This window comes from Phascolarctos cinereus, unplaced genomic scaffold (genome assembly GCF_003287225.1).
Source record: "Phascolarctos cinereus isolate Bilbo 61053 unplaced genomic scaffold, phaCin_HiC Scaffold_1;HRSCAF=81, whole genome shotgun sequence".
Classification (NCBI taxonomy): Eukaryota; Metazoa; Chordata; class Mammalia; order Diprotodontia; family Phascolarctidae; genus Phascolarctos; species Phascolarctos cinereus.
In genome coordinates this window covers 40,623,212-40,637,350 of record NW_027555514.1, presented here as the reverse complement: position 1 = coordinate 40,637,350, position 14,139 = coordinate 40,623,212, and the positions used below count along the sequence as shown (strand labels likewise).

The 14,139-nt window shown below is 39.3% G+C and overlaps 1 protein-coding gene across 1 annotated transcript in view; it reads left to right on the top strand.

The window, feature by feature from the left end:
• NPHP3 (nephrocystin 3) overlaps positions 1-13,288 on the top strand; it is a 46,212-nt gene extending 32,924 nt beyond the window's left edge. The window contains 8 exon segments of the mRNA XM_020987289.2: positions 715-904; positions 1,189-1,430; positions 2,378-2,453; positions 3,384-3,511; positions 6,797-7,037; positions 9,215-9,340; positions 11,151-11,266; positions 12,057-13,288. Of these exon segments, the coding sequence (XP_020842948.1) occupies positions 715-904; positions 1,189-1,430; positions 2,378-2,453; positions 3,384-3,511; positions 6,797-7,037; positions 9,215-9,340; positions 11,151-11,266; positions 12,057-12,237 (1,300 nt within the window). The 3' untranslated portion in view covers positions 12,238-13,288.
• The last annotated feature ends 851 nt before the right edge of the window (positions 13,289-14,139 follow it).

Below are 14,139 nucleotides of genomic sequence, written 5' to 3'. Positions count from 1 at the left end.
TCCCCCCTCTCTAGTGACCTTTCTTCAGGTTAACTTTTTACTTCGTTATGGCCACTAATCTAATTGATATTTTGTTTCCTGTCTGTATGTATTTTAATGCATTCTCCATTGGAGAATGGCAAGTCTTCCTTGAACCTGGAATCATCTGCAGAAGAAACATATTTTGTTTTGTCTTGTAGCTTGATGGTAAAAAATGCAGACTAGAAGTCCATTTAGAGCCCATCGTTTTTCTCAGCTTCAGTAGTCTATGGTGTTCTTTTTCCCATTAGTTACATTAAGAGTGAGCCTGGCTCTTGACATCCTAGATGTTTGGATGTCAGCTTAATGTGTTGATGTCACTACATGATCCTTCTCCTAACACATCTGCATTTGACTAGTCGAGGGGTTGTGTTTCTTCATGAAAATACTTTTAATTGCCATGTACTTGTTGTGGCTTTCATCAGGAAACAAGGTGTGGAGTTGGTTGTTTTCTTAGTAACAGTTCTCCCACATTTACTATTTAGTACAAAGCAGCCACTGAATCACAGTAAAGTGGGTAGGTAGCCAGGATAAGCTTCTGTACATCACGTCATAATTGGAAAAAAGCTAAATCTCAGACAAAATTGACATCGACTTGGTGTGGATTTTGTTTTCAAGCTATTGTGGGTGTCTGTGTCTGTCAGTGTCTCTGTGCCCGTGTTTGTGGTTTCTCATTAAATGATTTTGTTAAAACAGAGGACACTTTGCTGAGCTGCTGAGCTATTGGCAGCTTGTTGGGAGAGATAAGGGATCCATGGCCGCCGAGTATTTTGATTCCTTGAAGCAGTATGAGAAAAACTGTGAGGGAGAAGAAAGCATGATGTCTTTAGCTGATCTCTATGAAACCCTGGGTCGGTTTCTCAAGGACCTAGGCCTTCTCAGTCAGGTAAGGGTCTCAGAGACTCCCTGGAAATGGGGGTTTGCATGTTGTGACTAAATGGGTAGTCCTTTCCCCTTCCCCTTTTTCTGATCCACCTGTAGTGTGAAATACTACAGGTATTGTGCTTTCATTAGAAAGCGGTTTTCTGAGAGCTTTTAGTTTTATTTTGATTTTCTTTTGAGGGGGCCGGCAGTTGTTCATTAGAAAGTATCCATTAGAAAGCAGGTTTCTAAGAGTTCTCAGTTTTAATTTATTTATTTTTGGGGGGCGGGGGCGGGGGCGGGGGACAGGCTGTTGTTCCCTTGCAGAGGTCTTTAGAAATCCGAGAAACAGCCCTGGATCCAGACCACCCCCGAGTGGCCCAGTCCCTCCACCAGTTGGCAAGCGTTTATGTGCAGTGGAAAAAATTTGGCAATGCTGAGCAGCTGTATAAACAAGCCCTGGAAATCCTGGAGAATGCTTATGGTTCCGAACATCCTCTTATTGCCCGGGAGCTTGATGCACTTGCAACTTTGTATCAGAAACAAAACAAGTAAGAATGAAGCCGGTGGTTTTGCCATGTCAGGGGAGGAGCTTTGGGTTGGTTTGTATTTTAATAAATATGTTATAGGGTGGAGGAGTGGGGAGCAGTGATGAGGACATGAATGTGTGTTTCTTGATTTTTATAACTTGTGTATACAGTGGGGTTTAAGTAGAATTTGTTAGGATGAATTTATGTGGAGTAACAGGATTGAACAAGAACCACATTGTGTTCAACAGGTAACTAATTAGTACTACAAATTAAAACTTTCATTTTGCCTCAAGAGATACTGTAGAGCAAATTTCTGACCCAATTAAAAATGCAGCAGTATCCACAGGGATGGCTGACCAAGTCAACCTGGAACTTGTGATTATAACTCACTTGGGTCATCCACTGTTGCTGTGAAGTGAATAGGACTCTCATGATGCACTGGATGGGAGATAGCAGATCTGGGTTCTAGCCCTGATTCTGCTGCTGAATTGAGGCAAGTCAGTGCCTCCTGCTCCTCTTCTTTGATGTTGGGGGAGTTTGAATCAGATGAAATCTAAGATCTCTGGCAAGGCTAATTCAGGAAACATTTATTAAGCATCACTATGTTCTGGGCACTGAGAATACAAAACATCCTCCCCTTCTCTCCCCGCCCCCCCCACAAAAAAAAAAAACAAAACTCAAGCCCTAGAGGCTATTCCTATTCTGTAAGTTAAATCCTTTTTTTTTCCTGAGGCATTATTTATTGTAATAATATAAAATAATAATAATAAAGATCCAGGTTTTGGTTTTATGAGATGAGAAACCTTTAAATTTCACAAGCATTTTCATTAGATGAAAGCTCTGCATTACTAAGTAACCAAAAATATTTCTTCACATATGCATTTAAAAATATTTCATTTTTACCGGTGATGTGTTTGAACCTATGCTTGTCCTTTTAAGCTTATTTTTCTTCTCAATTACTTTCGTAGATATGAACAAGCTGAACATCTAAGGAAAAAGTCCTTTAAAATCCGACAGAAAGTTGCAAGGAGGAAAGGCAATTTGGTAAAGAAATGAAGTTTTATTTTATTATGTATCTGAAACCCTAAGAATGATCAAAAACCAATTTCGCATAGAGCATCATAGGCTTTTTCCTTTCACAAAATCAGAGAACTGATTTTTTGCATTCTCGAAGTGTTAGCTAAGGCCTTTCCAGTTGAGGTCCTCATCATTCTCGATGAGCTTGACTACTGGCGGGCAGTAAGTTGCTCGAAGAGCTATGAAACTCTTTTGGGTGTTGAGCTAGCATGTGACTGAAGAATATTCAGAGAGAATAAAGAAGCAGGGTCTCCTTAAACAAAAGCCTGATCAAGATCTTTGCATTTTAAATTGTAAGGGAGCAAGAAAAAAATTCTTCCCCTACACATAAACACAATTTTTAAAACTTTTGGCAATTAGTTTTTTTAAATGAGGCAAAGTATTTTCATTTAAGCCTCAATTTCCATATGTCTCACCTGGGAGCTGTTTGGCATGGTTTAAAAGCAGTCCGTGTCTGATTTTAATCACATAGGAATGACTTAATGAGTGTTTTTATAATTCTGTTTATTTTTTAAATTGTTCTGTCTTTTATGGTACTGGTTAAGTTCAGACTTTAAAAACAAAAACAAAAAAAGCAAAAATCCTGAATGGGCAGCCAGGGGGCCAGCCTTATAATTCTAATTCTGCTCATTTAAAAAGAAAAGACAAATGAAACATGGTATGCTGGCAAATTGTTTTCTGAAACACCACCAAGTGCTTTCACATAAGCATTTTTAATGAAACACGAGTGATGAAAATACTTGCATGTGGATGATTTTTAATGAATAATAATTTTAAATTAGACATGACTTAAATATTGTAGTTGCCTTTAAAGGAAAAAGAAAGCATGATGAATAAACAACTGTGCATTGCTTCAAAATAAACTGATGACAAATTGGCTTTTTCTTTGTGCTTTAGTATGGATTTGCCCTCCTACGTCGACGAGCCCTACAATTAGAAGAACTTACATTAGGCAAAGACACACCGGATAATGCTCGAACCCTCAACGAGCTGGGTGTTCTCTATTATCTCCAAAATAATCTTGAGTAAGTAATGCATTGACCAAAAAAATTAAGTAGACACTCTGGGGTTTAGCTTCTAGGTAGGCATGTAATAATACATAAGGAAGTTTCTCTTACATCCATATTTGAAAGCTTTTTCACTCAATGCCAGATTCCTTATGTAATCTGACAGGTGGAAAAACTCTATAAACAGTCAGTCAAAACAAGACCTGGAGCTGACTGCAACTCAGATCATGGGCTGCTTAATGCAAAATTCAGATTTAAATTGAAGAAAGTAGGGAAAACCATCAGACCATATAAGTATGACCTAAATAACATCCCTTATAAATATGAAGCAGAGAGGTTGAACAGATTTAAGAGATTAGATCTGGTAGATAGAGTACTTGAAGAACTATAGACAGAGGTTCATAATATTGTACAGGAGGCAGCAACTAAAAACATTCCAAAGAAAAAGAAGAGCAAGAAAGCAAAATGGCTGCCTAATGAGGCTTTGCAAATAGCTGAGGAAGAGGCAAAGTGAAAGGTAAAGGAGAAAGGAAAGATATGCCCAACTAAATGCAGGATTCCAGGGAACAGCTAGGAGAGATCAGGCTTTCTTAAATGAGCAATGTGAAGAAGTAGAAGAAGACAATAGGATGGGAAAGATGAGAGATCTCTTTAAGAAAATTAGAGATATCAAGGGAATGTTTCCAAAAAATGGGCATGATAAAAGACAACTTAACAGAAGCAAAAGAGATTAAGAAGAGGTGGCAAGAATACACCAAGAAAGATTTTAACATCGCTGATAACTATGATGGTGTGGTTACTGGTCTAGGGCCATACATCTTGGAGAATGAAGTCAAGTGGATCTTAAGAAGCATTGCTAACAATTAGGCTAGGAGAAGTGATAGATGATGCTGTTAAAGTGCTGCACTCAATAGACCCACAAATTTGGAAAACTCAACAGTGGCCCCTGGATTAGAAAAGATCAGTTTATGTCCCAGTCCTAAAGAAGGGCAGTGCCAAGGAATGTTCAAATTACTGAGGAGTTGCACTCATTTCACATGCCAGCAAGGTTATGCTTAAGATTCTGCAAGCTAGGCTTCAGTAATATGTGAACCAAGAATCATCAGAAGTGCAGGCTGGTTTTCAAAGAAGCAGAGGAGCTAGAGACCAAATTGCCAACATTAGTTGGATTATAGAGAAAGCAAGGAAGTTCCAGAAAAATATCTACTTCTGCTTCATTGACTACATTAAAGCCCTTGACTGTGTGGATCACAACAAAATGTGGCAAGTCCTCAGAGAGGTGGGAGTACCAGATCATCTTACTTGTCTTCTAAGGAACCTGTATATGGGTTAAGAAACAACAGAACCAAATGTGGGACAACTGAATGGTTTAAGATTGGGAAAGGAGTTTGACAAGGCTGTATATTGTCACCTTATTTAACTTATATGCAGAATGTGTCATCCAAAGTGTCAGGCTGATGAATCAAAAAACAGAATTAAAGTTGCTGGTAGAAACATCAACAGTCTCAGATATGCAGACGACACCACTCTGATGGCAGAAAATGAAGAAGAATTATGAAGCCTCTTGATGCGAATGAAAGAGGAGAGTGCAAAAATTGGCTTGAAGCTTAACGTTAAAAAACTAAGATCTTGGCAGCTGGTCCTATCAGTTCCTAGCAAATAGAAAGAGAATAGAAGCCATGTCAGATTTTATATTCTTGGGTTCAGAGATCACTGCAGAAGACAACTGCAGCCATGAAATCAAAAGACACTCCTTGGAAGGAAAGATAGGGCAAATCTGGACAGCATGCTAAAAAGCAGAAATATCCCCTTGCTGACCAAAGGTACATATAGTCAAAGATATGGTCTTTCTAGTAGCAATGCATAGTTGTAAGAATTGGACTATAAGGAAAGCTGAGCACCACAGTTGTGGTGCTGGAGAAGACTTGAGAGTCCCTTGGACAACAAGGAGATCAAATCAGTCAGTACTTAAAGGAATTCAGGCCGTTCACTGGAAGGTCAAATACTGAAGCTGAAGCTTACTTTGGCCCCCTAATGAGAAAAGAGGCCTCATTGGAAAAGACCCTGATATTGGGAAAGGTTGAAGGCAAAAGGAGACAGCAGAGGATGAGATGAGCAGATAGTGTCATGGAAGCAACGAACATGATCTCAGTCTTCAGGAGATATGTGGTCCATGGGGTCAGGAAGAGTCGGATACAACTGAACGACTGAATAACAGGTTCCATTCGGTATTTTGGCCTTTCAGTCTAAGTATTTAACTCTGAAAAAAGTAATTGTTCAATATTCTGAATGCATAGTACTTAACAAAACAAAGACTGCCATCCTTTTAAGATACCAGTGGATGTGCAAATGATAATTAAAGGAAATAAACTCAGTTACACAAACCCAATGAGCATGCTTAGAAAAATACTTAAATATCTGATGCATCTATGATTTCATCCATGTGACTGCACTGTCTTCCAATACTAACCCAATCCTTCCTGTATCTTGGTTAGGGGCTTTTAATGAGCTGCTGTGGTCAGTCTGCTCACGCTGAATCCCGCCACCCTTAACTAGACGCATCCTTTAGAAAAACATTAGCCCAAATAAAGGACTCTCCTAATGGATAGAATATTGTCTGTTGAATCAAATAAGCTATTGAAAATACATTAAATGTATTCATGAAAAATAAATTCAAATGGGAAATTCTGTTATCTGAAACTATGATGAAAAGAATCCTTGGGGTTAATATAGAATTAGTAATTAATAACAAGGACATTTTTAAGGCTATCTTTTCCCCCATTTAGTTTATTTGTTAAGAAAGGGATTTGTATTGGTACTTTATTTGTACTGTAGAAAAAAATAACTCATTGAAACCTTTGGATTTGAGAAAAATATTAAAAATATTTTAAGCCACTGTATTAAGATCCATTAGCAATTAGATATTTTGGGAACATTGTATTTGGATTTTTTTAACGGTCTCCCAAAGGAGGGATTTGATTTTTAAAGAACTTTTGTTTTAAAATCTTATGCAAAGCAGGTATGTGTCACATAGGTTGTGAAGTGAAACACTGAGGCCGTTGTTTAGGTGACTCATGCCCCCAAATTTGCTTTTAGGAAAACAGTTATTTTGGGATGGCTTTTTTGTGTAGGAAGGTAGGATATTGGTCCAAGTTCTCTAAACTATCTTGCTGTATTAAAATATAAAAATATCTGCTCGATATTCCACTTCATTTCACCCGAGTAGACGGGACCTTACAAGAGTTTCACCGTACAGACCTTGCTAATTTCCTTAAAGACCGTTTGGGTTGTCGCTGTTCACAGGGCCGCTGATCTGTTTCTAAAGCGCTCCTTAGAAATGAGGGAGCGAGTCTTGGGCCCAGACCACCCTGACTGTGCACAGTCTCTGAACAACCTGGCCGCTCTCTACAATGAGAAGAAGCAGTATGCAGAGGCAGAGGAACTCTATGAACGAGCCCTGGACATTAGGAAGCGAGCGCTGGCCCCCGACCACCCTTCGCTGGCGTACACGGGGAAGCATCTCGCAATCCTGTACAAGAAAGTGGTCTGTGTTGCTTTTAGTCATGCTTACTTTGTATGTGTAGGTTCTGTGTTTCAGAATGTTCCATTTAAATCACCAGTACTGTCAAATAAATGATTTCACTTCTTTTTGATAAATAACTTCTCTTTGGGCTGTTATGTAGCAGGGACTTTCTGTTCTGTCAAGTAGATGGATAAATGGAAGTGCATTTGTGATTTGAGCCCTCATAAAGTGGTGCCATTGTGACTTGGGGAAAACACATTGGCCTGCGAGTCCAGCTTTGCCATTGACCATCTGTGAACACAATTTTCCGGGGCTTCAGTTTCCTCATTTGTAAGAAGAGGATTTAGACAAGATGTAGAAGGCCCCTTCTTTAATTAGATGAGATCTCAGAGGCTCATAAAATGATTCACAATTTACAACGGAAGTTTTTCTAAAGTGTATGTTATAAATAGCAGCACTTTTTACCAGCATGATGATTTTAGGCTATGGCCCCAATTTTAAATGATATCTTTACAATTCTGAAGTGATTCTTCTTCAGCCATCGTCCAGATCCTTAAAGTATGGAAAGAAGTGGCTATGATTTCCCACCACCTGTCTGTGACTTACTGGATGGTCTCTGAGAGTGATAGTGGCCAAAAAATAGATCAGAGCACAGTTAGTCTGCCAATGAGCCCATCCTCAGGACAACACCTGGGCTATCCCTGGACTTCGACTTGGGGCCTTTGTGGCTTAGGGGAGGACCTTGCCTTCTACTGACATGGAACGAGAAAGAACTGTGACTCTGTAACCTAAGTAGGCAGTGGAGCAGGGCCAGCCACATACATTGTAAAACGCTCAGTTGTACAGGCCCCTCGAGGTAGGGTTTAAGTGGCCTCTTCTGTTACTTGAGCATTTTTTATCACATAATCTTTTCCCCATTGAATCAGTAATATTATGAAATGAACATACCTAGTGCTAGAACACGGTAGGCCCTGTAGCATAATCTGCAGCCCGCACCATAACTCCCAACTCCATGCAGAGCCACGTCAGCAGGTTTGTTATGAAAGATGAGGACATGGCACCTATCCTGACAAAGCTGATGATGAGATTGAGGAGGAGGAGGGAAGGGAGGTGAGTGTCTTAGTGGTAAATCCATGTATTCAATGTCTGTGACCACTCTCAACTCTATTTCATGAACGTAGTCTTCACATGTCACTTACCTGAAGGAAAGTTAATTTTTATTTTTTGTCAGAATCACATACCTGATCCTAATTTGCCATTTAAATAGCAGTTGACGAAAGCACCCTTCTTCTTTTGTAGGGATTATATTTAAATATATCAAAGGAATACCAAAGGGGGTTTCTTTGCCAGGTGATGTACTCTCCCAACTTGTGAGAAGCATTTGATGTCAGAATACATAAAGAAGGAAACCAGAATGAATTCTGCTAGTAAAGAATTAAATACAGTAAATAAATAGATGAGTTCTTCACAGTTAGGCATTTCTATAGTGATACCTATTCAAGGGGAGGAAAGTTAAGAATTAGTTAGATGTTTGCACATTTCAATCCAGTAGATGATATAAGCAAATTCAGACCAATGTCCTATTCTCCTTTCAGCTTGAAACAAAACACTTATCCATAACTACTTTATAATGAATATTTACAGTGTTTCCTCTTATGTAGGGCTTAACACTGTCCAGTTTCCCATCTTCCATTTGCACTGAACACCAGCACATTCAGGAACATGCCAACAAATCCTTGGAAATGTCAAATGACCTTGGCATCACACCACTCTACTATGTGCCAAGTGTGGGGTGCTGTAAGCCTGAAACTTGTAAAATATTTTATGAGCTCTCACTCTCCTTGCCCAGTCTCATTTATCCCTGCAATGTAAGGCAGTAGGATGTGAGTTTTTCTTAAGACAGGAACTGTTTTGGATTTTATCTTTGTGTCCCTAGCATGCATGCAGTACATTGCTTACACATGATATAGGTGTTTAATAAATATTTGTTGAATTAAGAAATTAATGCAACATTGATAGTAGTTGAGGAAAATGAGTAAATTTACTAAATATTCATAATTGACCTTGAGCAGTGAGCCAGGAGATAATTCTGTGATGAGGTTTTTTTTTCCCCCTATAATGTACTTCCTTTAAAAAAAAAAAAGGAGCTATTTAATTACATGATGTAATTTACTTCCTTAATGTTTCTTATTTTATAGGGGAAACTTGATAAGGCTGTGCCGTTATATGAATTGGCTGTAGAAATACGTCAGAAATCTTTTGGTCCAAAACATCCTAGTGTAGCTACTGCCTTGGTGAACCTTGCTGTCCTTTATAGCCAAATGGTAAGTTCCATGACTTTTTAACTTCTACAAATCCCCCAACTTGTAGTACATGTCAAAATATCCACATTGCCTTCAGTGTATGTGTTCTCCTCTGATGCAGCCCAAAGTAGTAGACAGTGTCATGAGCTGCTGAAGCCAAAAAAACCCCTTCATCATCTGGTAGACGATCCCCCATTGACAGGCCTCTTCAAACTTAGCTCATTTGGTCCTTAAATATGGCAGCTCTGAACGTTGCCAGGCTGGTACCTTAAACCTTTCCAATCTGATGGAATATTTTTAAAGACAAATTTAGCTTGGGCAAAGGAAGTTTGAAGTCAAAATAATTTAAAGAGAACTAAAATTTTTTGATATGTCCTTTGGAATAGCATTAAGGAATCTTTTAGTTTAATGGCCCTTTAAAATAATTGTAGTAGAAGTAGCTTCTACAAAAACAGTACTTTCTGGTTTAAAAAGCCCCCTCACACACTTTATTTCATTTGATTCCCACAGCAGTTCTGTGAGACCAGACAATTGTACAGACAATAGCAATCTCATTTTACAATCAGGAAACTGAGGCTCAGAGTGATTAAAGGCACATAAGGAGCCAAGATCCAGAGAGACCCTGGAGCCAAACCCAAAACTTCTGACTTCAAGTCCAGTTGTCTTTTCTGTTCACCCTAATAATACACTAATGCTGTCTTTCAGGAGTTCAGTCATTTCAGTCATGTATGATTCTCTGCGACCCCATTTGGGGTTTTCTTGGCAAAGATACTGGAGGGATTTGCCATTTCCTTCTCCAGCTTATTTTATAGATGAGGAAACTGAGGCAAACAGGGTAAAGTGACTTGCCCAAGGTCACAAGGCTAGGAAGTGTCTGAGTCTGAATTTGAACTCCAGGCCCAGCACTCTATTCACTAGCTGCTCCACCCTTCATTTACACAAACTCAAAAAAAAAATTATAATCAAGTTTTGTGAGAAGATAGAGTTGACTGAGCCCTCTAGATTAATTAAACTAAATAACTGTAAAATGGATGAGTTTAATGCCTTCAATATTTTCCTTTACTTATCTTCATGCTCTTAAGAAGTAGGAAGAGAATGCTGCCCTAAAGTCTAATGCCGACTCCTGATGGGCAAGTGACTGCCGGTTCTTGAAGAAAATGCTAACAGAGCACAAGGTTTAGCAACTCTTGCAAAGTTGAGGAGACTTGGAGTACAGAGCCAGTGCTGGGCTCAATATCCATCATTGAAGGACCAGTCCCAATCAGAATTCAGAGAGGCTCATCTTCTCAGAATAGTGTGCACAGTTCTGACCTGCGTGAATTTTCCTGCCCATAGCTACTGTCAAAGACTTCTCAGGATAGTGTGCACAGCTCTGACCTGTGTGAATTTTCCTGCCCATAGCCACTCTCAAAGACTCTCTATCAAGTCATAGAGCTTTTGCCCTCTGTGTTGATGAAGAGGAGTACCCACACAGATGAAATCAGAGATTGTTGAAGTGATGAAGAAAAAGTTAAGGGAAGGGGCAGGAGTTATTGTCCGTATTTTGCAGACAAGACAAGTAAAACTGAAAACTTATATCTGATTGATTTAAGGTCAGGTCAGTAAATAAATTAGGATTGGAACCCAAGATTCCTCATCCAGTAGCCTTACCATACTCCTGATTAGTAAACTGTTTATTCTCTTAGTAAAAGTATTCTTTTTCTTAAAAAAATTTTTTTTTCAAATGCATATTAAAGTAACTCACCTTGTTTTAATGCATGAATATTCATTTCAGCAATTCAGTATATTTATCATATATTAGCAAGCAATATGATTATTTCTTTACTTCAAGAAAAAGCCTATTGAAGCCTTGCCATTGTATGAACGAGCATTAAAGATTTATGAAGACAGCCTGGGACGGATGCACCCACGAGTGGGTGAAACACTAAAAAATTTGGCTGTGCTGAGGTAAGACTGTTATTCTTTTCCCTCACGTAGTTGGATTCTTGTGGGGCGAAAATAAGATGTTTTTAATTTTTTTGCACACTTTACAAGTGAATGTAGAAAATTTATTGACAAATACATTTGAGGGTGGCTGGGGAAAATAATTATTCCTGTCTCCCCAGGTAACATAATTTTATATACTGATGGTAGTGGAAGGCAAGTCACCAGTATTTATTATTTTCCACCCTAAATTTGTAACTGGTGTTAAGATAGATAACACAGGCTGTTTGGTGTCCACCAGGCTAATGTGTGGAGCTTGAGTGAAAAATCTGCTTGTTGATGAGAGTGGAGTATGAACTGTAATGTCCCAACAGATTCATCATTTGTATGATAGCTTTTCTTTGTCACGGAATGGAGGACTGGGGAACCCATCAAGAAATGACTGTGACATTAATGCAAAAGGCATTGGCAAAACTTTTTTTTTCACAACTTGTTTTTTAGAAACCTGGTTTCCATGCCCTCCAGGTATTTCTTCCATTTGTGCTACTGGACTAGACGGGCTCCCTCCCGTTCTCAATGTATCCAGCCTTGCCCAGGGATAGGCCCCCATTAGGAGAGAGGAGGCTGCGGGATTGGAGGCTACTGCTTTTCTTTAATCCTTCTGAGTGAATAAACATACTCGATCAGCAGCTCACCATAAAAATTGATTTCTTATTCCCAGCTTTATTGTCCACATCGCCACCTCGTCCGATAGACTCTTTAAATGGCCATGGTACCATTGCAGCTTTTTAAACTTTCGCTCATTTTCTTTAAGCTACGAAGGAGGAGATTTTGAAAAGGCTGCTGAGCTCTACAAAAGAGCAATGGATATAAAAGAAGCGGAAACATCTCTCGTGGGGGGAAATGCGTTCTCAAGGCACTCATCCAGTGGAGACACATTTAGTTTAAAAACAACCCTTTCCCCCAATGTTTTCCTTCTCCATGGACAAAGGTAGCATTCCATCTCAAGAGCACATACTAATGAAAAGCACGAATTACCCAGACAAAAGCAAACATCAGTGCACTTTACAATGAATTATTCAAGGCTTGGGACAGTATTATTTCAAGCTGTAACAAGGTGGTTTTTGCTTTTTTTTTTAAACTTATTTGTCTCTGGCTGCCTCATGCTGATCTAGTGTTTTAAGGTATTTTTATGGGATAAAGTGACTCTTGGGATAGTAAGAGTCAAGAGAGATGGAGTTAAACCTGGATACTTTTGCCAAGTTTAGGAATATTTTTATTCTTTTCTTGAGAATTCACTTCTAGGGGTGGCAGTTCTAAGATATGTGGAAGGAGATGCCCTCCCATCTCTTGGAACAAAGTCAGTCAGTTTTCACATCAGGAACTCAAGGTTTCTGGTCGTCTTTACTCTGCTAGAAATTGACGGCGGCATCTTTTTCAAAGTTTTATTCCTTTAAGAAGCGGCCCTACCCTATCTACCTCGTAGAGATTTTGAGGATCAAAGAGAGAATATATCTTGATTTGACTATCTGAACATAAACTATTGGTGTTAAGCATTGGCTGCTACATTCCGGTGACTTCTTGCACTGTCATTTTTTCTTAAGAAACCTCTTCATGAGTGACTCCTGCATTTCTCTGTTGTTCATCACAATACTTGGGTATTTGAGATAACAAAAGGCACTGCACCTCATCACCCCGAACCTCTTCTGAACAAATTTTTGGCTTGTCGAAATATAACTCTGGCATCTTCTCATTTATAAGCGTACTTACTATGCAAAGTCAGTCTACTCATCATTCACGTTTGAGACATCTGCCATTTCTTGTACTGAAAATGAAACGTTCCAAAGGTGATCACACCACATAAAGAAGATGCTACCTTCCCATCCTGGACATATTGGATTTTGTATTGTCATGTAGGCATAGAATTTTTTTTGTCTGTCTTATATGTCTGTAGTTTTTAATGTGTAACATGCCTTAATTGCAAAGGTGAAAAATGACATAACTGTATTCCACTCTTAAAATAAAAATGGAAAACTGTCTTCCTCATCTCCTAGTTTTTACTAGATTGCCCAATTATTTCTCTACCCAGCTTCCTGAAGCACAGTTCTGACCATGTCAAATACATGCTCAGTAAACTCCAGTGGCTCCCTATTATCTCTAGGATGAAAAACCAAAGTCCTGTTTAGCATTGGCAGAGCTCTTCACGGTCTGTGGCCAGCCTTTCTTGCTGGTGTTATTGTAGAGGGTCCTTTTCACACATGCCGGCATCCAGCCCAGCTGGCCTTGCTGTGCATCACACGTGACACACCAACCTCCGTCCCTTTGTACAGACTGTGCCCCCGTGCCTGGAATGGGTTCCTTCCTCACGTCTACCTCTTGGAATCCCTCATTCCCTTCACAGCTCTTCTCAAATACCACCTGCTACGACAAGGCCTTTCCTGCTCCCCCCACCTCAAGGCTCCTCCCCGCGCCAGATGACTTCGTGTCACGGCATATACGTGTACATGCCTTCTTTGAGTGTCAGTTCCTTGAGGGCAGAGACTGGTGCATTTTGGTCTTTGTATTTCCAGTACCTAGTATGGTGTCTGGCAAGCGGTAGGTGCTTTATACATGCTTGTAACAGTGTCTTGCCTTATATATATAGGTGTATTGCAATGGGTCCTGGCTCCATTACACAGCAATTTACTTTAAAAGGAGAATTATCTTATCGAAGTTATGATAGTAAACAATAATTTCTTAAATAAAATTGTGAAATTGTAAATGCCTGAGAACTAGTTCTATTTGAGGAACTAAATGAGCTTTCAGTCAAGATTCCATTTACATACTTAATATTTCACTTTACCCAAAAGGAAGAAAGCAGGTACTTCAAATAAATATTCTCAAAGCCCTTTTTAATG